Source organism: Oryzias latipes, chromosome 10, assembly GCF_002234675.1.
Source record: "Oryzias latipes chromosome 10, ASM223467v1".
Lineage (NCBI taxonomy): Eukaryota > Metazoa > Chordata > Actinopteri > Beloniformes > Adrianichthyidae > Oryzias > Oryzias latipes.
The window spans coordinates 12,867,118-12,890,559 of NC_019868.2; the positions used below are offsets into that span (position 1 = coordinate 12,867,118).

Sequence of the window (23,442 nt, forward strand, 5' to 3'; positions counted from 1 at the left end):
CTCGCAATACGCAACCATATACGATTCTCTTTGCGCAGCTCGCGTTTCACTTTGAGTCTCCCTTCATGCTTCATGTTCTTGCGTGCTGACAGTGGCAGGAATCTCTGGCTTCCATGGCTGAATGCACACCTTCACTTGCACTGAAGTGTGAGCATGCACTGTACCTGTACAAGGTGTGCGTGCAGAACAGATACTAGAGTGTTCCCTTGCTTTCATGAGTGAACTTTGCACTCTCTGTGTACACAGTGGAAGCGGGCCAATTTAGTCCGCATTGTTTACCTTAAGCTACAAAGACGACTGCAAGGACGGCGTCTATCCATTTGGAAATTGTATAATTATATCTTGAGACAATTTGTTCTTTAGCAATGAGCAATTGCAAGTTTTGATTCAAGAGCAAAAACACTTTCTGTTTTATCTGTTAAAGTAGAAAAGTAGAAAATCCTGCATTTGAGTCCATCTAGGGCTAAGTTGGAGACAAATGCGGGTACTTTCTTGATTAAATGAAAGACCAAAAGAAGAGATGGAAAATCTGTTGTTGGTGTAGACATGGACAACAGCAATCATTAGGGATTTTATGATTTGGTAGGCAGGGATTTCTGTCAGTAGCCAAACAACCTTTTTATTAAACTGTTGCACAGTAATAGACACACTTGTGTGACACTACCTAAAAATCAGGTAATGGAGCCAGTTCTTTGTTTGCAGTGTTTACAGCAATCTAAACCTTTAGAAACTTTCACCAAGCTCACTTAAGCTTCTACACTGAAAGGAGGCATTAATAGTCACAACCTGTTCACAAAGTGACAGGTATACTGGTATTAATGACTTTTTATGGCTGTCTTACAGCTTATTGTATAACAGATTCTTGGGAAAATACATTGCTTATCTTTTGCCACGGTCAATGTCCTAATTTTCCCTCTTTGTATTTTTAAGACTAACCTAAATGGATTCAAACACACTCCAAATATTGGGGACTTTTGTGAAATTCTGATGGTTTTACGACTGTAGTATTAAAGACCAACTTTGATGAAAATTTTGTTTTTTATGGTATTTTTAATGTTTTTGTAGCATTTTTCTCATGATGATGGATGTATATTTAAAAAAATAAAAGATTAAAATTGTATTTCTGAGTATTTCTTAATTCAAATCATTGCCAATCAGGAGCAGACACAAACATGCTGTTTGAAAAACTTAGAGGGGTGACATCGAAGCTACAATTGGCAGACCAGAACCTCCCTGCTTCACTCCATTCTGATGCATCAGATTTTGTCGCACCAGTAATGTTGGGTTAGGGTTTTGAGGGGCTGTAAGCTAGCCGGAGAGAGTGTAAACAGATGGATGATGGAAAGTGGGGGTGGGCTTACTCCGTGCCAACAGTTCTGCCCACAACTCAGAGGTAAATTTCTAATGAACTACTGGTGCTCTGCAGAAACGACACAGGTTTTTGGATGTTGCCTAAAACTCCTTATTAAAAGACCACTGGGTACACTTTTAAAATAGATCAATAGATGATCAGAGTGGGCCTTCCAATTCTGTTTGTAGAAACAGAGAGTTTCTAAATGTCTCCCAGAGAAAAGTACATGACTCATCATTCACTGTAGCTGTGGGTATTAACGTTCAGCTGACTCTTTATTGATTTGACTTTGAGCAAGTTCTTGTTCTCTTGAGATTGTTTGGCTGCATTTTTGAACACATTGATTGAGTGGTGTACTATGCAGATACTTTGTAGCAAGGAGACCAGTATTTGGTGTATTTTTCTTAAAACACAATACTGGAAAAAGTTTTCTTTGCTGCAAACTAAGATGAATCAAGTTTTTCAATTTAGAGCAATGATTTTCTTGTTTTTCTTAATGTAATTGTGGCGTGTTTCTTTAAAGATGGGGCCTGCACATCTGTCCCTATCAGTGTGAGGCTGTCCTCTGCAGGAGTTTCTCACAATGAATGCAGGCTGAAGAAACATTGAGCACACCACGTTCTCCCAGGGTGTTACCCTGCTCTTTGTTTGCATGTTATCCCCACCGTACCTCGTGGGACCGCACAGACTCGTCCCCCCTGCAGTTTAATATGCTCAGGAGTTGAAAAGATCTAACTCCTACAGTCCTTGAAAAGGGAAAGTCATACATTTTGGCTTGAATAAAGTTTATTTGTAAAGGCAAAGTAAAAACAGATTTTTAACATTCGTGGACAAATTTGCATGAAGTTTAGAGGGCTTACAGTTGAGATGAAGCCCTCTTTTCATGTGGAACCAATAGATTGCTAAGACATTTGGCTTTCGATTTTCCACGAGGTTCCTCCATTTTATTTCTTTCATACATCAGCATGTGTACACTCCTCCCAGCCCTTTAAGATAAGGTCATGCTTATATGCGTAACAGGAATAATGACCACATGTAATAACATTAAATATTAATAAATATAAAACAAATAACCAAATAATCAAATAAAACAAATAAAAGTTTAGTTGTAGGTGTGTTTTTTTTTTTTTTTGAGCCTTTTAATGAGAATTTGCTCTTTTCCAATGGTAAAAAACAGACATCATGTCATAGGGATGTTGGGGAGGGTGGAGTGGGCCTCTTCCAATATCGAATGTTGTGAAGTATCATAGTTGTTCCTACCAAATAGATCATCAATACACATTTTTGCTTTAGTCTGTTGCACATGAAACATAATGAAAAAGAAATTGAAGAGCACAGGCGTAGCATTAAATGTTAATTGAGTTTTTGCAGGTTACTGTTTGCTTTTTAAAGTCTCTGGTTCTGGGACTCTGAAGTGCAAATCATAACAACAGTTAAAAAAGCAAAAGAAGTAATTAAAAACAACACTACAGTTTAGAAATTTAAAATGAAAAAAGCAAAAGAAATAATAAAAGACAATATTTCAGTTTAGAACTCAAAACAAAATTCCAGAAACCAAAACACAACCCCCCAAAAAAATTAGAAAAAATTAACAATTCTTCAAAAGTTTAATTTTTAACATTTCATTTTGATTTCAAGAAAAACATTTTTCCCTTGTCCATCATTTCAAATAGAAGTTATTTGGCTAAATATGCTCCATTCTAATCATAAAACGCTTATTACCATTCGGACATTAAAGAGACTTACTGTAAACGACAAAAAAAATCAAACATCATCATCCAGTCAGCGAAATCTCATACCTACGTTATCTACTTTCCTACTGTCCCTCGTTTTTAACATTTCAATTTGATTTCTGGACATTACTTTTGTTTTCTGAAACATTTTTTTTGGTTTCTGAAATTTTTTTTTGAGTTCTAAAACCTAAAATGTAGTGCTTTTTTAAAAAAATTTTTTTATTATTTGTCTTGCTTTTTTGATTGTTGTTTTAATATTTATATGTTTTTGCATTGAGGGATTTGTTGATAGTCACTTAATTTAAAAATAATATATTAAGCCTAAAGTTAGACATAAAACATTGGAACAAATGATGAAAACGTTTTCCTAAAATTGAGTATACTTTAGGTAAAAACAATTAAACATTTAATGCGCATTTGATTGAATGTGGCATGGTAATGAAAAAGTGCGTTAATAATATACTCCTCACTTGAATGACCGTCAGTGACTTATCTCTAATTATCCTGGGAACCTAGTCAGTGCACCACCGTCATCTCGCAGGTGACAAAGGATTAGCTTTAATTCTCAGTGGAGGAGTCGGCTGGAGTCTGTGGGAACGACTTGGTGTTTGGATGACACTGACAGTGAGAGTCAGCAGGATGCCTGTCATCCAGCTAAATCCAGATTGCGCTGACAAAGCAAGGACAGCACGGGCAGGTCGTGTGCGCATGCGAGTGTGCGCCCTGGCTGCATGCATCGGCGCACACACAGGCAAACAGGAACACAAACGAGCTCACAAACACACGCCAGGGGGAGCGGCTCATCCAGGGCCCAGTTCCTCACCAGTGTTGTTCCAGTTGTTGGTGTCTGAGGTCACACAGCTGTGATCTCGGTCAGCAGATACGTGGCTAGAAGATGTGGGAAGATAAAAAAGATGGAGAAATCACTTAAGAGAATGCTATGCAGGAGGGTGTTTTAAGAAAATCTGACAAAAACATTCACTCTGCTGTTTTGAGAAAAAAATCAAATGATCAAAGTTATATTTTAATATGTACCATGAATACTTTTACTCTTAGAAAAAACGTATGGCAAGTGATGTCTTTGCTTTCTAAACCTGTGCTACCTGCCGTGTCTTTCAGAAATGTCCCAGCAACTTCTGCTAATTTTCCCGCCCACTGGTTTACGTGATGCACTCTCATGTTCAGCAGGTGAAAGAAACAAGTTTAAAAAAAATGAAGGGAAAGCTATCCTCTGACATGTTTCCAACTCAAAAGTCACTGCAACGTATAGCTGGTTCCCATATTTCACCTTTTGGTTTAAATGCTTTATCTACAAAATATGAATTCACAGGTAGAAATAGATTTTTCTGTTTCCCCACATGAATGAAAAGTCCATGTGAACGCGCGTACAGTAAATGCATCATTTCGAGCTTCTAATTTCAAAATTCTTGCTTTCATGTGTAGCAACTCATATTTTTAAGACCATTTTCGGGCTCTGTGTGCAAAAAGCATGGAATGCCTTGCAAATCAAACCAGGGCAAACTTTTACCAATCAGGAACTCCGATTTAGTAAAGATGTATGAAAAGTGTCCACTTTAATGTGTCCATTAAAAAGATTGTTCATAGAGGAGAAATTCATATTTCTTTTTTTTTTCTGGAATTATATGAGACCAGATGTTTTCTACCACACCAAGCCTTTTCCAACTGTAGGTGGCGGACTGGACATGCACTAGTAAACAATAGAAAAAGTAAAAGATGAGCTAAACATGCTTTTAAGAACCTGCATCTCAGCATTACATACCCTGTGTGTCCCTAGCTTCAAGCAAAACTTAAAAAAAGTAAGAGAAAAAAAAGAGATATTCTAGCAGCTTTGTTTGTTAAAATCTATGTTGGACTGATAGATCAATGAACTGAAAGGCTAATAGCAGCAAAAGTCACAGCTATTTAACACACTGTAGTCAAATGAACCTCATGTTTTGACGTTTAAGACTCATTCAAGCAAAGTCAAACTGTCCTAAGTCTCAGAGCTCCCAGACTGAGTAGTAAAATCCTCTGCCCTACAGCCCAAAGCATGTTTCTTATTTTGGGGGGAATGGATGTTTCGGATGTTGTTTGACAAGGCTTTGCTCCCCTAACACTTTCATCTGGGCCTTAGCTCCACTTCCCTCTTTTCACAGTAAATTTAACCCGTGCAATCTGCTAGTTAGAACGGCAGGTAAATCTTTAGATCATGGCCTAAAGATGTCTGACTTCTGCTGTGCCAGATGCTGGAAAGTCCCAGAGCTTGTTAACTGCAATCTACTGTGAACGGCACCATTTGCCAAACTGCTGCTTGTTGTGCCTTCAGCTCCTTTGAAAGTTAGCGTAATTGAGATATATGTCATTTTGTATTAACGATAGTGGTTGCTGGTAAGCAGGGCACTAAATTGGGCCCTCGTGCTTTCTGACAACCCCAATCTACGCATGGGCGCTCTTCCAGCTTTGTCTTTTTAGTGATGATAAAATAAAGTTAGGATACTGTCCAAGCAGCTGTTCAATGGCCAAAGAGATTTTCAGCTAATCATGCAATTGGCAATTTTTACACACATGCCCTTAGACACATACACAAACAGCTGCAGATTCTCTAATAGCTGCCTTGTGCAAAAATGACTCTGGAAAACAAGATTCCATGTTTCTAGCATTGGAAATATAATGAAAACCTTCCTGTATTTAAGTGCACCCTGATCAGAGTTGGCATTTTGTTCCCTGTAGCTGTTGCATAACAGGTTAGCTGGGGTTAATTTTTCTATCTCTGCCTTACTGTGAATAAAACTTTATTCCAGGAAAATTTCTGCTCCTCTCTGCAAGATCATTGGCTAACAATTTCTCAAAATATATCTATTTACTACAAAAAAATGTACACAAAGTCTAACAGAATGTATAATACATCTCTAAGGTACAGTTCCTGATGATAGACAAGCAGAGAGGGGTTTTTTCCTATTCTTTTTCTACTGTTTACTAAAGCATGTCTGCTACCTACAGTTGGAAAACGCTTGGTGCAAAACGTTGAAGAGCATCTCGTGTATTTTGCTCCAGGCTTTTTCTTTCACAGCGGTATTCTGATATATGAAAGACTTGGTGTCATAGAGTTTTAACCAGACACAAACCGCAATAATTAATTTCTCCCTCATGATCAATTTTCAAACGGTTGGCACTTGGGTGAATTAAAGGGATGCTATCCATATATAAGTCGCTATCAAATCTGAGTCCCAGATTGGTCAAAGTTTAACTTAGTTTAATTTTCAATTTGCATTCAACGGTAGCACATTTTTTACTTAGAGCCCAGAAACGGTTGTAGAAACTTGCACCGTGACGTTTGAACCCAAGAGTTTTGAACGTGGAAGCCCGAAGCGGATATTTACGTCCGTTTATGTAGACTTTATATTTAAAGTGGTTGCTTGAATGCCTAATGCTGAGGGCGATGTAAATGTAGCTTTAGACAACCATATCACAACAACATGGTTCTTGGTTCAAACCCTTACTAGGGGTGTGTTGACTTAAACCTGCATGTTCCCTTTTGAACCCGCATGTTTTTCTACTTTTATCCAGGTAAAATTAGTACTGGTTCGTAACCTTCATTTGATAATTGAAAACTCTCCTGCCTCTCACATCAAGCCGTGTAAAGATCCACACACAGAAACAAAACAAAACCGGTTTTGCCTGACAGTCTTCAAACCAAAATGTCTACACGTCGCAATTGAGATGTCAAATGTCACAAACCTCATCTCAAAATAGACAGGATTAAGAAAGGATTGGAAAGACCTTGACTTAGACTGTCATGAGGAGACAGTTTTTTTTTTTTTATGATGTTAGACAGTGAACAGCAGGTTTAGTTAATCAAAGAATTAAAACCCAGATGACAAATGATCATTGCTACAGTGAAATAGAAAATGAGCTTCAAAGTAATATGGAGCTTTTCAACATAACAAGACATGTTACATAAGAAATACTAGCAATAAGACATCTGTTTGAACTTGTTTATACGTGCAGCCATGATCTTACAGCACCAGTGCCTACAAATATGTAAACTATTATGTAAGGCACTTGCCTTTTTAATGACCAGAGTTTCTCAGATACTTAGATGTAACGGTTTGATAAATGTGTTATTCATGGAATGACCCTTATATAAAAAACAAAAACAAAAAAATAAAAACACGGTAATTTCTCCATCACATAGAAACTAAATAAATCCTCTATTTCAATCTATTTCAATGTGTCCCTTTTTTAAATTTTAAACACCAAGAGCAACCAAAAGTTGGAACAAATACCCTAATTTCTCTACATACTTTAAAAAACTGCCTCCTCGGAATAATATTAATTTGCTCAAATTTAATATGGCGAATTTCCTTTAATGAAATAAGAGAGCGAAAAAAAAATCCTACAATAAATGTTAAAAATATTTTTGAATTTCTAGACTTTAAGATTTATTTTCTGATTCAAACAAATCTTTAGAACTTTGCTGTCACATTTGCTGACGGGATCACATCATTGGAGTGTCAGTCAGAGCATGGCACCAACTGCTATGGATGCCGGGATACAGCCTGTGCTAAACTGTCTCTTTGTGCCCTGACAACACTGTTGCTGAGAACAAAGAAACAGCTGCACTTGTCTGTCAGCGGGCAGTCTAAGGGGAGCTGCTTCTTGGACATTTTACTTGGATGGCAACATGGGACAGTCTCACAGGTGCCCTTCTGAACGTGCCCCTTCGGGGTATCGGCCACCCTCACCTATGATGGCATGCACCCTTCGTCTGCCCGAACCGTCCCATAGATTCTGTTACCACCACCAGCACTTCAGCTTTCCCGAAAGAGCTATGAACTACTCACCCCCTTACTCACCGAGTCTCTTCAAGAGGCCGGATAGGCGGTAAGTGGCACTGCCAGAGGGAATTCGACTTGTGTGTGACGGGGTCTTTTGTGAGGTGGAGACATGTCGGTGACAGATTTGCACCCCGGAGGCAACTCAAGACAGGTAGGATGGGAAAGACTGGTGGTGTGTAAGCGACTGAATACCGTAGTGTTGTCAAATCAGAATGAGATAGATGAAAAGAAAATAGGTGCAACTTTGTAATCAATCCGTTCCACTTGTCTGATGTAGTTTAGCAGATCATTTATGTAATAGTCACATAACCTGTAGGGGTGTTGCACAGTTTTGGGCTGTCGGGGCACAGAGAAGGTCGTAGACATGAGCGGGTGTATCTTAACCCTTGTGCTATCCTAGGCACTTTAACATTCGGAGTTGGGTCATCTAGACCCGCTAGACAGTCCGCTGAACCTTTTTTCTTCAATGACATGTGATCTTCACTGGTGTGCATGGATTACATAAAATCCTCTTCACTTTTATCCACCTTTGTCATGGTAGGGATGACATCCCAATGTAAGGATTGGGTCACCTTGACCCCATAGGATGGCACAAGGGTTATGGTGAGCACAGGTGTGTCTTGCAGTACCCTTGAGGCTCGTGCAGTCAACTTAAAGGACGTCAGTGTGTCGTAAAGTATTTGTAAGACTGCCTTGCACTTACTTATGATGTACACGTGATGCCATCTGATAGTCTAATTTCTTTATTTCTAACAGCCAGGTTGCGTGCAAAGGACACACAAGGTACATGCATCTTTCACTTGAACAGCACTAACAGGCTCCTTGTGCAAGATGAAAAATCTATACGACATGCTTGCGTCTCACCTATTTCACCCTTCTGGTTGTTAAATTGTTCCTCATGACATGTCGCCTGCTGCATGCCCATAGAAGAAAATGTGCTTGAAGATTTGCTTGAAAATGTGTTCGAACAGGGGTGTCTATTTCCAGGCCTCGAGGGCAGGTGTCCTACATGTTTTCCAACCAACCTGCTCTTGAAGCTCCTTACACCTCTGATTCAGGTAATCAGCAGCAGATAATGCACGGTTTCTGGAAAGGCCTGGAGGCCTGGATTTTTGGACACCCCTGCCTCACTGGTTCAATGAGCGATCTACAACTTTGCTATTTCCTGTGGCACACCGGTTTTTCCCCTACATTTTTTGCCCGGAGACAGCCCATACCCACACGCAAGGGGAGTTGTGACTCAGGCATTACCTTCTGTTCAGACCTCTGAGAAAGTCGAAGCTTAAACTGACACTCAAGGATACATCTAGATCAAGGGTCCCCAAATGCAGGCCTCGAGAGCCGGTGTCCTACATGTTTTCCAACCAACCAGCCATTGAAGCCCCTTAATGGCTAAACACACATGATCCAGATAATCAACAGCAAAAAAGGCAAGGTTTCTGGAAAACCAGCAGGACACCGGCCCTTGAGGCCTGGATTTAGGGACCCCTGATCTAGATGTTCCAATCAGCTGATATTTAGAAACTTTGAGTGTCCGTTTTCAGAAATACACTACATTCCCAGATGAGTGCCTTTTTTTTGTATGGACTGCAAGTTCACTCCTTTGCACCCCTCAAGAAAAAACATATCCACAAAGCACAGAGTTGAATTCATTCAAACGTATCACGGGAATTCTATACCTACTTTCACTTTTTTGCTCAGGAAGCAGGAACTGGGTGTCCTAACACACGCAATTAAGATATGTGGTCATTGCAGCCAGTCTCTGACCACACAGACAGAGAGTGCCTCTGGCTGCCACCTTTGGCAGAACAGGTATCACATCAGTCTATTTTGCGTGCCACGCATTCCTAACTCAGATTACATGGAAAGAATCAACACATGTTTCCATAACCCTGAGTCTGCTGTCTGATTACTTCTGTGGTGTTTTATCTCCTGTTGGTTCAGGCAGCGGCTCTAAAGTTTGAGTTTCGCCCAAAACATCAGATGGATGGTTTGTAGGACATCTTGGTCTCATTTTTCCTCTGTCATTAGTGCAGATCAGCATCATTATATAATATGTTTGACCCATTTCAGGGGACATCTGATAAGAAGTGTAGCCAAACCAGTCAGTTCACTTTCTCAGAAGGCGTCAGTATGAGTGGAACACAAACTGTTTGGACACAGCCTTGAAATCGAACGACTCTGTTTTTTTAACACGTTAGGATTTATCAGTGAGGAGGAGCCGGTTTAGCTCGTGCTGGTTTGCGGCGCCTTCCGTCCGTGAAACCAGGGTTCAACTCCGGGCCGCTCCCTGTTCCCTTCTCTACCTCTGTGCCGGTCCCAAGCCCGGTTGCGTCAGGAAGGGCATCCGGCGTAAAACATTGCCAAGTTTACCATGCGACTTGTTCGCTGTGGCGACCCCTGATGGGAAAAAGCCGAAAGAGAAACAACAGGATTTATCAGTGAGGATTAAGGCTTAAGCGAACATCTCAGAAGCAGATGAGAAGCATGTTGTAAGGTTGGAAAAAATTGGAAATTAAAGCTTTTTTTTACAGTTTGCGTTTTGTTTTTCAGTTGTGTTTTTGTCTCCTTTTTGGTCTTGTCTTTTTTCAGCATGAAAATTGTACAGTTGCAACATGACTGTGCAGATTTGCAGGGTAGTATAAGGCGCAAACTGGGTGGATGGATTAGCTGCTAAACAAAATAGCAGCTGTCACTCTGCTGATTCTATGATTCTAACAGGGAGCAGAGATGTTTTATTGATTTTCATGTTTCAATGATATAGTTATTGCAATCATCACCAACACTCTGCACTCTAAAGGTTCTATCTGTGCATTTAAGCTTAGCAAAAAGCTGTCTGTGTTGTTTTTCATTCAAAATGACAGTATCTCAGCGAGGTGCTTCAATGCATCTTTCTGATAAAACATCACTCAACTATAAATTTGAAGGCATCCCTAACAAAACCTGTGAGGTGAAACCTGGTTCTTAATAGCCCTGCTTAGTCCAGTTGCGTTCTTATACATCAGGACAAAACATTTAAAAATAAAACAGCATTTTTCACAGACATATCTACAGTAGGGATTCCCAGATCAAAATCGATTAGCATGTAAGTCAAATTTTAAAGCCAGTAAAGTTTTAAGAGAACCATGCAATAACCTCATATCGCAAACCAAAATCAGTCTGGGCTCTCTAAATGTAGACAACAACAAAGAAAGAATTGATTTCTATTCCTACGATCAAACCAGACTGATCGGTCTGAGGCAAGTTGTTTATGGAATCAACCTAAACCTTTATAAAACATTTTTAAAAGGAATTAAATCAATTATTTTAATATTGAAAAATACCTTTAAGATTGAGGCATGGTAGGTTTATTTTACTATAAAGTAAAAACGACTAAGATTTTAGGTCAGGGAATGGGACCGTTCAAAATGAACCAATTTCGGCTAGGTATCCTGTCGTCAACCACTAATTAGGAATCAAATTGTTGTTAAAATGAATCGTTACACCCCTAAAAATTGGATATGAGGTGAACTAGGACTCTCCAACAACTCTTTTTGGAAAAAGAGAAAAACAAAACCCATTTGTGCAAATCTTTGGACATGCACTGGAAAATGCTGTAGAAAACAAGTTTATTACAAGACTCCTTAAGATGATTCTGTACTGCTGTGTCAAATGTAGATCAAAATAATACATGGCATCCAAAAGGGTCATAGGGAGCAGACTTTTTTCTGGACAGGCAACCTTATAAGTGGATACTGATTCTTAGGGTATATATTAGGGGGAAGATTACTCTGCACACATATGGGTTTATGTTTTTCTTTAGGTCATGACAGGGGACTGCATGGATAAACAGAAAAATACTGAAATGCAGGGCATGCTCATTAAACATCTCTTTTTTTAGACGAATTTGGAGGAAAACGGTTTTGTGGGAAATCCAACAGAACCAATAAGGGAATGGCAGGAACATCATGACTTGTGCGTTGCAGTATACTTTTTCACCACTGGAGGCCACTAGAGTTCAGAAACAAGATAAAGGGAAATTTACCCGCAACTTATGGAAAAGTACTTCTATACATTGGGAACGTGCCCATGGGGCGGATGGTGCACGGAATTTTTATACCATAACAGATGAGGAGATAAACAATAACTTCAAGAAGTGACAAGGACATAATGTTCTCCAGATTTGAGAGCAGACCAAGTTCCCAAGGACTCTCATTCGCCCTGCAAGTCAATAACATGATAAGATGTTCACAAGCACGTATTGTTTATTTAATTCAAATATTAAATTATCGCTTCAAAAAGAGTTCACGTTATATTCTGCTTTGACAAAGTCTCGTGATGTGTGCGACGTATTGCTTGATCGAGTCAGGGTTTGTTTACGACAAAGGCGCCTTGTTTACGCACGCTAGCGCGGCTGGAAAAGTTCATCTTGTTATCTGCAGCTCGTTGCAATTATAACGGATTTCGGTCTGTGGGTTAAACGCATCAGAGACGAGCTGCAGAAGACCAGAGGTTCAGAAACAGGGCATATGCGCCGCTGCGTTCAAACGCTCACGCTAAAATCGTTATCCAGAGCGATTGTCAAACAGGAACTTTTTTTTTAAATATTTACCAATTTATTCAATTTAAGATAAAGACTGGAAATGAATAATTAAGTCATTTATATTTACTTCGTTATATACTATTTTTCTATATGGAAACATGTCAAATAAGCCTTATTGTAAAACAAGTTACCTGTTGTTTTTACATTACATTACTAATTCACTATATTGATTCAAAAAAGTCTACGTCATTTAAGTATACATCTGTTTTGAAACATTTTGACAGTTTTACTATTACTCCAGTATAGTTGAAAGCCTGTTAAAGTTTAACCTTTATAACTCGTTTTAAGCAACTTGTGTCTTTATAGGGATATTGCAGCATACGAAGGAAAATTTGGTGTAAATTATTGTGAATTAGTCTATTGTCTGATAAAACGTAACAAAACGTCCTCTGTTGTTTACGTACACTGTGTACAAACTAAGATCGGGGGAGGTGGGAATTGATTTGAATTCCACTGAATCATGAATAGTTTTTTTTTTTGGCCTGATAACACCCGAACGCACCACGAACATCCCCTCCCCGTGCCCGCCCAATTTGACTAATTTATGTTCGCGTCATATGACGTCAGAGTCCCAGCCTTACATATACAAGGCGGAGGCAGAAATAGTAACAGACAGTCGCTTGTTAAAAGAGCGAAGCTGACAAATATCGACACAGCACTTTGCTCATCCTCGGGCTAGTCGGTGCATCGAAGCGGGAAGCAACTTTTAAAACCCCGGATTTATCTTACGGTAACCGACCAATCGCAAACGTGGCGAGAAGTATTATCCAAACGAGTCTGGTACTCAACATGAGCACGGAGATGTTCGCTAAAACGCCAATGGAGGTAGCCGTCTACCAGCTACACAACTTCTCCATCTCTTTCTTCTCCTCCCTGCTCGGAGGAGACGTCGTATCGGTCAAACTTGACAACAGGTAACTTGACGGTTTATTTTTACGCATTTTTTCTTTTTTTCTTTTTGGTTGATACGCAGTTGTATTTGCATGGCGTTTGGCTAGCTCGGTCAAACGGCAGCTGGTCTTTACAGACTGTTTACTTGTCCTCAAACGCCACACGTACGCGCTCTGCCTTTTCTTTTGTTTTTGTTTGTGGTCTCAAATGCGTCTTTCGCGGCGGTCTGGCTGTTCTGGAAGTTTCGAAATCGTGAAATATCAAACCTTCAGCTCTCATGTTTGCTTTTTAGGTGGTGGTCAGTTTAAAAACTGTTCAAGACTCTAGTACTTTCTAAACTATAGAAAATGTCTGTTATGCTTATGGGCTGTCAATGAAACGTCTCTCTCTTTTTCTTTCTTTTCTTGCAGTGCCTCTGGTGCTAGCGTGGTGGCTATTGACAACAAGATCGAGCAGGCCATGGTAAGCAGAGATAGCCCAGTTCACTCACACTAAAGCTACACTTCACAACAACCTTTATCTGGGACTTCCACGCTGCAGAGGCATGTGACAGTGGGGTTTTTTAGTAATTACACTGATTCTTTACTGCTTGAGAAGCCATCTGTGGATCAGCACTAGTGCTGAAATCTCTACTATGAGAAATCAGGACACGTCACTGCATGTTTTTGTCACATTCCATTAGAAAAAAAAAAAAAACGAGTGCGAGGGATGTAAATGCAAATGATCATACCCAAAGTTGCACACATGTATGTTGCACCAAAATACACGTCCAAGAAAGTATGGTGACTGACTGCGTCATGTTTAGTTTTAAGCTAACCTATATCTTTTCTGTTTTTTTGTTTTCCAGGATCTGGTCAAGAACCACCTGATGTATGCTGTCAGAGAGGAGGTGGAGATCCTCAAGGAGCAGATCAAGGAACTGGCAGAGAAGAACAACCAACTTGAGAGGGAGAACTACCTGCTCAAGAACTTGGCCAGCCCCGAGCAGCTGGAGAAGTTCCAGTCTCGCATCCCGACAGACGCGCTCTCGCCCCTGGACAATCACAGCTCGCAGGGGTCTTCGGAGCAGCAGGGCTGCAACCGCAGCACCGGCTCTGCTGTATAAGTGGCTCTGTCTTGGGGCGGGCAGAGCCACGGCAACTCTCTCTTAAGCAATGGACCTCCATTTGAACGTAAATGAAATCAACGCCGCAGAGAAAACCTTCGATCGGAGCGAAGGTGGAGAACCACGGCCGCGCGCAATCGTTGGGACTCAAACGAACTGTTGACGCTGAGCACAAACCAGAACTTGAGATGCTCTGACCGGTGCCATGTCAGGCCCATCCTCTGATACCGTCCAGCTCTTTGTCATAGTCTCTTAGTAGATGCAAGTGTTAAGAGTAGAGAGGGCTAGACACAGACGAGCACGTCCTTTCAGACGATGAGTATGTGGGGGTAAGACCCTTTTGTAGAAATACCCCTCTCTCTTCGGAGGCAGGCCGCTGACCGGACTGGCCCTCCAGGGGTCAACTCTGCAATCGTGGGGACTTTTTTGTGACAGGAGGAAGACCCCCTCAGAAGCTGCTCCAACTCTGAAAGTTTCAAGGACTTCCAGGCACACATTTCAGCCTCCAAACCAGGAGTTATCCTGCACCTAAAGTGTATCCCTACTGTGTCCATGTACATTAAACATAACCATAATTAACAGGATAAGCTACAGTCAGAGGTGGAGGTTCATGACGTAGTATAGAGCCGTTAACCTTCTGCAGGATACTGCAATGATTCACATCACCTGTAATCTGGTTCTGTCTGCAGTGGGGGCTTGCTGCATTTGGGGAAAATGAATACTGCAATGTCTTCTGTCTTTTTGTGTGTGTTTGATTATGGTTCTGAACACAAATCTGTTTTTATTCTAACAAGTTGGGCCAAGTTACTTGCCTGATGCACAGGACAGTAGTTGTGTATATTCGTCAGAAATGTCCAGAGGTAAACGCAGCGAAGACGGTGTGCAAGCACATGCACTCCTGATTCTTTAAGCAGCATCCTTTAGGTCTGGTAGTTTTTTTGTTTGCTCAGATGCCAACTTGAAAACAAAAGCACGACAACAGTGCTTGTAAGAAACTGATGTTTGGGCCTTTTTTCTTTCTTTCTCAAGCTACCAAAGACTTTGCTTCACTTTTTTTTATTTTTATACGGCCACAGAAGCTGAACATACCTGAACCATGTTCTTCAAAAAGAGAGAAAAAAAAAAATTGCCCAGGGAAGTCTTGCTTTGAGCTTGTGCTTCAGTGTCTGTTTTTGTAAAGGTAATGTTGCTTTTTAAGTATCCTGAAAACAGTTGTTCACTTCTGTAAAGTGTTTGGATACAACTGCACATTAGCAATAAACCTTATGTTTACATAATGAATGCTGGTTGTCTATCATTTATTTGCTCAATAAGTTATTTCATACAAATTTTTAAAAGTTGGAGGTGACTTTACTAGTTATGATCGGATAAAACAATCTTATGTGGTTAAATGATTCTTTTTAGTATTGAAATTTTTGAGATTCTTAAATCTCACATTATTGCACATTTTGCTGTAAGGTTGGACTCTGAGAAAATTCAAGAATTTGTGACTTTCAAATTACATTTATTTTTTTTAGGTGTTGTGGAAAGTTCAGCACATTTTGCAGAAGACTATGCAAAACTTGCTGCACATTCCTTCAACTCCAGTTTACTCTTCAGGCTAAAAGCAGAAAATTCCGGTTTGACTGATCGACTCTTAAAGACAATTATTAATTTGCAGATATGCACACTCTAAAGCACATGTGTCAAACTCGAGGGCCGCGGGCCAAATGTTGCCTGCCATGTCATTTTATGTGGCCCGCGATAGCATAACAGTTTTTAATCTTCTTAAAATGAAAATTTGTGTGTATTTATTCATATCTAGGGGGAATTGGACTTGAAATATGGGATTGGGCAACTAAACATTAGGACTCAAACACTGTCCATGTAACCTAACCTGACACAATCAAATTCAAAGGATTTATGCTAGAGTAACAACCAAACATGTTTTCTATGCAACTGTAATTGTCACTTTAAAAAGTTGCAAATATATAGTTATTTAACATTAAGGAGTAGCTGCATTTATTTTTCATTACATTTAGTTACATGTATAAGTTATATCTGGCCCTTTGAGGACAGCTACTATGCTGATGTGGCCCTCAGTGAAAATGAGTTTGACACCCCTGAACTAAAGCAAGGTTCACACCGCTGTCAGCAACATTCAAACAACCACTTTCAATGAAAAGTCTATATGGGCATTTTTTGTGGCTCCACGAGATTTAATTCAGTTATTGGGCTCTACGCACAAAACATGCGTCCGCTGGACATGTGCTGAAAGTTAAACCAGGTGAACTTTGACCAATCAGGGGACTCGGATGTGGTAGTGACTTATGGATGGAGTCCCCGTTTTAATTCATGGAAGAGCTAACCGTTTGCAAGGTGATCATAAAGGAAAAATTAATAATTGTGATTTTTGACCAGCCAAAATTATATGACAGCAAGTCTTTCATTTATGGGAATAGAGCTGTAAAAGAAAAGATTTGCAAGATATTCACCGCTTCGACATTTAACACCAAACCTCTTCCAACTGTAGGTTGGTGGGTTAGTGTCGGGTAGCAATAGTCCAAAGGGAACACCATATGCTAAAAATGCGTTTGTCAAACAAACTGACCTCCAATGAAAGTTATACTTATTCTAAGGGATGAGATATCAATGAAGCGTGAGAAACATTTTGTTCTGATGGCATTTTTTTTTTCAGAATTATCACCACAGATTGGATGTTTATGCCAATATCAGCCAGGGGTGAAGCCAGAATATTTTATAAGGAGGGGCAGAAGGGGGCAGAACACTTTGGAAGAGTGGAAAATCATTACAAATGAAACAATTTCTAACAGTTTTATTATTATTTTTATTGCTTTTTTATGCTTAACGAAGCTTGTATTGTTGCTTTGATATTGATGCAAAAATTGGGGGGCAAGTGTTGGACATAGCTCCATCCCTGACATAATCGATTCCAAAGAGATAATTCATGATCAGGTCGCTACTGAAAGAGAAATTTGGCAAAAGAGGAATCAATCAGTGTTACTGCCTGGTACCGTGGTATCAGCACGTGAGTGCAGAAAAGGGATGCTGCAGCAGCTTAATCACACTTAAGTAAATGGCTAACGCGGTGTCAAGCACATAAGGGGTGGAGGGGCAATACAACAGCAGCCAAATTATGCAGAGGCTTACAAAAAAAAACAAACAGAGAAAGCCAAAAGCCTTTGCTTCATTTACTGCTGCTCTGTCTATCTATTTGCAGACGGGTTTGGAAATGTCACGTTCCAGGAGTGTCTTAAGGGCTTTCTATTTGAAGCTGAGTGATGACAAATTTTCCAGGACTGGCTCATAAATGATACAAAACAGAAAAATACATGTGAAAACAGATTTGTTTATCCACACTGAAAAAAAGAGTTGTTTTTATTTTAACCTCACGATCGCTATGTTAAGATGTTTTAAGAACATTTAAGCAAAAGTGGTCATTATGTGGAGGATTTGGTTTTCCTTAAGTGATGGAATTCAAATAAATCATCAGTTTAAACACAACCAAACTGTGGAGTTAAAAAAATAATTTTGATAGTTTGAAAAGTTAAACAGGTCTTTTAATTGTCAATGATATATACAAAATTGTCCCCCGAAAGGGACAAAAACAGGTTTGGAAGACGAAGGAATGAATGAATATACAAAAACACCCTCTATTTACTTTCATGGGGGTTTTGGAAAGTAACAGAGTCTGAGTCATTCTGAAGTTCCTGTTTCCCACTAAAGTACAGTTAAAAATTAAAAGCTCATGTGTGGATTTCTGATGAAACATTAATATTTAGTCAGTCTGCAGAGGACTTCTGGTTATAAAGTGTTATGGAACACACACACAAAAGAGAACATCTGTTTTAGATGGACATTTGGGGAAAAGTGTGCTGTGCCATAGCGTGGTTAGGTTTGCATGCAGGGAAACAATTTGGGCAAACTGGTTTTTATGCAGACTTATGCAGCTTGCGTGACTCGTGAATGTCAGCATATTTAGCATGTCGGTAATCAGATCCAAAGCGAAACAAATGCAGGATTATGTCAGAGGGGTGTCCGGTGGTAGGAGGGCCAGCTTTGGAGCCAGAGGAACAGAAACCAGATGACTTTTCCCAGAAAAAGATTGTAGGATACAACTGGTTATGTATCATGGAAAGATATGTATCTATATGTTTAGATTAATATAGAAATCTATAAATGTGAATGAATAAAAAACAAGTTTTTATGTTTCATATATGAAGAATTACCATAAAAGAATGTTTTGTTCATTTTAGTGACCCACTCTGTTCATCTTTTGATCTATTTTAAAAGTGTTCCCAGTAAAGTTTTAGTTATAACTATGCTGTTTTTGGGCCCCCCAAAAAATCATTTTATAGGACGTAGTTTCTGCAGAGCAGCATTAGTTCATTAGAAATTCATAAGATGTGGACAGGGATGAGGTGCGGAGTAAGCCTGCCCTCACTTTCCGTTATCCATCTGTTTACATGCTCTCCTGCTAAGCACAGGTATCAAACTCCAGGCCTCAAGGGCCGGTGTCCTGGATGTTTTCTAACCAACCTGCCATTGAGGCTCCTTATTGGCTAAACACACCTGATCCAGGTAACCAGCAGCAGAGGTAAGATTTCTGAAAAACCAGCAGGAGGTCAGCCTTAGAGGCCTGAAGTTTGACACCCTTGTAGCTGTAGGTTACAGCCCCTCACACCCCATAACGCAATATTGGGGCTATCCAGCCTCACAGTTTTAAGCGAAATCCCAGCTGAGACGAGGAAAACAAAGACGACATGGATCTATCTGTTCTACAAATGGATGCATCAAAATGGAGCAGGGAGCTTTTGGCCCGCCGACTGTAGCACCTACAGTACATCACAGCTACAATCTTTTTTTTTTTAAGTGCCGTTTTTCATCTGCTCCTGATTCACAGCTTCTTTATTTGAATAAAGAAATACTCACAAATGCAATTTTGAGTTTAATTTTCTAATATATGTCGTCAGAAAAATATCACAAGAACGTGTTAAAAACACCAAAAACAGGATTTTCATCTGAGTGGGTCTTTAAAGTGATGTGAATTAAAAACAAAAATAAGATTTATTTAAAGAAATGATGACTTGTTTATTTTGCAGTCTGGTTATGAGTGTCTGTTATGACTGTTCTGTTCCATATCTCTCCTTTCGTTGGCTTTAACTTCTTTGCACGTACAAAGGTCATGGAAAGAGACAAACAAGGTGTTTCACAACAGACAGACAGTCAGTCAGTCAAACAGGGAATCTGGCTGTTGTGCTTTTAATCAGGTGTAACCTCATTCACTCTAGACTCAGGCTTTGTTCTCCGTGTGACGCAGCTGTGTTTCTCCTCCTGCACATTCTATTTGACTGACAAGTCAGAAATATTTTGAGACAGTTTTCTGCTTTGCCAAGACTTTTTCATCATCCAAAAGGGAGTGTGTGTTAGTCAGGTGACTGGTGTTTGTGTTTTTTTTTTGTTTTTTTTTAGAAACAATGCGTGGTCTCAATTCCTTGGGGGTGTCACAGACTGATTGCTGACTTAGATGCCATGGTTTTACCTAGTAGAGGACAATTGAATTTAAGATGCAAAGCAGATGGAGAAAAGACAACGAAGGAAAGAAAATAGGGGCACGGGGGTGTGAAGGTCAATGGGATTTGTTTACGTCAACTAATGAGGTCAAACCAGACACAGTGTTTTGTTTGTGAGGCGGCCCATTGAGTGCTGCTGTGTCAAAAAAGTCAAGGATTCCAATCAAAGTAACGATACTAAAGCCTGGGTCTGAGTCTTTCTTAGGGCGAAAAACTGGCTTGGAGGACATATCAAAGTTGTAGTTCGCGCAGTGAGCCTGTTTGATCTTTAGTTGCTGCTAATAAAGTTTGAAAGGATTCTGTTATTTTGTGTTTTGCTCTGACTGACTGCAAAAATGGTGGATGTATCTCTTTAAAAAAATGTTTCAGCGTTGGACTTCAAAACGTGAATTAATAAATGATGCTGCATAAAGGCATTGTGCGACAGCATCACCCATACGACATGAGTACGTGTAACTCACATTCTCCTTACAAATGCTTCACGTAACACTTACCACGTGCACAACAATGGTACGTTCCATTTTCATGACGTCCTTTAAAGTGGCCTAATGAGATTTCAAGGGAACTGCAAGACACATCTGCGCTCCCCTTAAGATGGAGCAGCTCATGTCTATGACCCTCTGCCGGGTCCTGGCAGAGCCTGAACAACCAAAAAAGCAGCAGAACCCATGCGGGTCATGCCCCCAGTACAGGTGCATGTGACTAAGGCATAAGAAAACAGGTGTGATTGGGACAGAAAAGAAAACTGGAGGATTTTTTCAAAATAAAGTTGGATTATGCATTTTCTATTAAACTAAATATGAGGCTTTACCAAAGGGATGGGGGTGGGGCTTAAATCCTGCTTCAGAAACATACCTGGTGAAACTTACATATGGAGCAAAACCTCGTGGGGTTTGCATTACGACTTAAAAACAATCCCAAAATAATTTCAACCAAATGTTTTTTTTTTCTACTGCAAATAACTAAAATGAGTATAATTTGACCTGAAAAAACAAAACAGATACATAATGTTTCCCTCTCTGCAAAAAGGATTACAAGACATCACAGAAACCCAAGAAATGTAACCACAAATTAATATCTATAAACTAATCAATCATAAATGGAGACAAAGGGAGGAATACATTACTGAAAAGAAAGGATGGTACTGTATGAAAAGATCAAATTAGCAACACAATAAATGATCAAACAGAGGTTTCAGCAATCTCCCTGGAAGACCACATAAGTCTAGACTTGGCTGACATTATTAAGGTTTGTCTCTCACGCTCTATCTTAATCAGTATGTGTCACCATTTTCTTTATTGTTTGATTTCATCTCTCTGCTTTTTGTCCTTCAGGGCGTCACATGCCTTCAGCTCTCACTGATCAAAGCTGCTTCCAGGGCTGGAACATCTCCGTCGTTTGGACCAGTGATCAGGAGTCAAAGTTCACAAAAACCACATCATCTGAAGTCTCATGTGGTAAATGCAGACTCCCAGTTGCATAACTTGAGTTACAAAAATAGACCGGCATAAACTTTTTCAGAGAAACTTGTGTACAAGTTAGCAAGTTACATGCACTGTGCTTGTAATTCCTGTTATAAATAAGCCAGACCCAGTTTAATTTGATTTAATTGTAACATTGATCCAATGTTCAGATAAAAAAACACAGTGATCAACCCTTTGTTGACTTTGGGGGTTACAGTCAACACTGAAACCGAGACCTCAGTCTAGAAAGATGGTAACACACTATTCAAGATCTGAGATGTAGGTGGTTACTTTATGACACAAACATACATTTTAACATCTGCTTTGTGAGGCATTACATAACTAAGAAGTACCCTCTGGCCTATCCTATAGATTTATATTAGAAACAACTAATACTTTTTTGCTCATTCTAATTATTTTTCATTATATATTTTTTCTCTATAGTGCAAGTTCAAGGTCTCAAATTGAACATTTAAAACATTTGATTGACAGATTATTTTTACCTTGCTTTTAAACGCGTAGGAGGGTCTATAGGCAGGGATGTCCAGTTTTAGTTTAGTTAGTTCAGTTAAGAATCTTTCTATTGAATTGTGTGTGTTCATGATCCTTTTGATTTTATTTTTTATCCTACATTTATCTGCACAAAGCCCATCGAGACGACTGTTGTTGTAATTTTGGGCTATACAAATAAAATTGAAATTGAAATTGAAATGGTAAGGGTGTGGACATCCAACAAGCTCACTCCTAATTGGAGAGAGCAGTTGCCAAAGAAACTTTAATTCAGGCAGACTTGGACCAATCACTGCTAACTGACGTTTTCTGGTTCCAACAAGGCAACGTACGTATCGAGAAACAATGGCGACTTCGTTGGAACCAGAAGTAAGGGATTTTCTATGGGTTACGTCACAGTCACTCAGTCCAGTTCTCACACACAGTCAATGGTTACTGTTCTCTTATCTGAGCCATATTTTAGCTTTAGCTTAAAGGTCAACATTTGTAAAGTTAACCATCGCAGGTTTATTTGTATTTTATTAGCTAATTAATGTGTTAAAAATCTTAATTTTTTTCTTCTTGTTACACAACAGAGGGACACAAAAAATAAGGGCAAACCAGTGGAAGTGCATTTTAATGGGAGTTCTGCTATATCGGGAGAAGGTTGTAAAGACCAAATGCAGCTCTGAAAGTTTTCTGAAAGAATAGCAACACATGTCAACCAGCAAGAGGTTTCTGACTTTTCAACTTGTCAAAACAGGAAAACCAAATACCATGTGACAACTTTGACCTATTAAATAAGGGGATCACTCAAATGCATTATGTGTTGCATAACTGCAGTTAAGTTCTTAGGGAGGCTTAATATTACTGTCATACATTTCCAAAGGGAAAAATAGGTGTGTTCATGGGCAGATAGGGGAGGATTTCTGAGAATCAGAGCAGCAGCCATCACCATCAGTGCAAACCTTTAAGTAATAACTAGATTTCTGCAGCTTTCGTTGTTTCAATGAGGTAAGGTTGTAAAGAATTTACAGTTGGAGATAAGATGTTCCTGTGATCCTGTGCTTAATGTCTGTCCTGAGTTTTTCCTAGAAATGCAATAAGCTACAGTGCAACTTCAAAGATCACTGTTGCAGAAAATAATTGTCATTAGCCTTGACCAAAGTCAGGCTTTTTAAAAGTGATTGTACGGAAATCTAAAAAATAAAGAGCAGAATGTGTTGTCATGCAATCTTTTTTAACCTGTGAAAAACTGTCACCATGTGTCCTGTCATTTTCAGACTGTTCTTACAGATTCTCCAGGGAGTGAGGGGGAGAAAAAAGCTGATTCACTGGAACTCTGATTCGCTTAAATATGTTTCAAAACAAGCCTGCGCTACTGTGGAAATGTGTGTAATTGCTGCTGGCTGCTCAA

General features: G+C 39.5%; 1 protein-coding gene across 2 annotated transcripts in view; it reads left to right on the forward strand.

The window, feature by feature from the left end:
- LOC101161414 (TSC22 domain family protein 3) overlaps positions 1-15,781 on the forward strand; it is a 33,663-nt gene extending 17,882 nt beyond the window's left edge. The window contains exons 1-3 of one of the 2 annotated variants that reach the window (XM_020706520.2): positions 13,091-13,418; positions 13,806-13,857; positions 14,243-15,781. In XM_020706520.2, coding sequence (XP_020562179.1) covers positions 13,294-13,418; positions 13,806-13,857; positions 14,243-14,500 — 435 coding nt within the window. In that variant the 5' untranslated portion in view covers positions 13,091-13,293 and the 3' untranslated portion in view covers positions 14,501-15,781. Of the gene's footprint in view, positions 1-13,090; positions 13,419-13,805; positions 13,858-14,242 lie in introns of those variants that run through there. The other variant, XM_004073175.4, reaches the window with a different exon arrangement.
- The last annotated feature ends 7,661 nt before the right edge of the window (positions 15,782-23,442 follow it).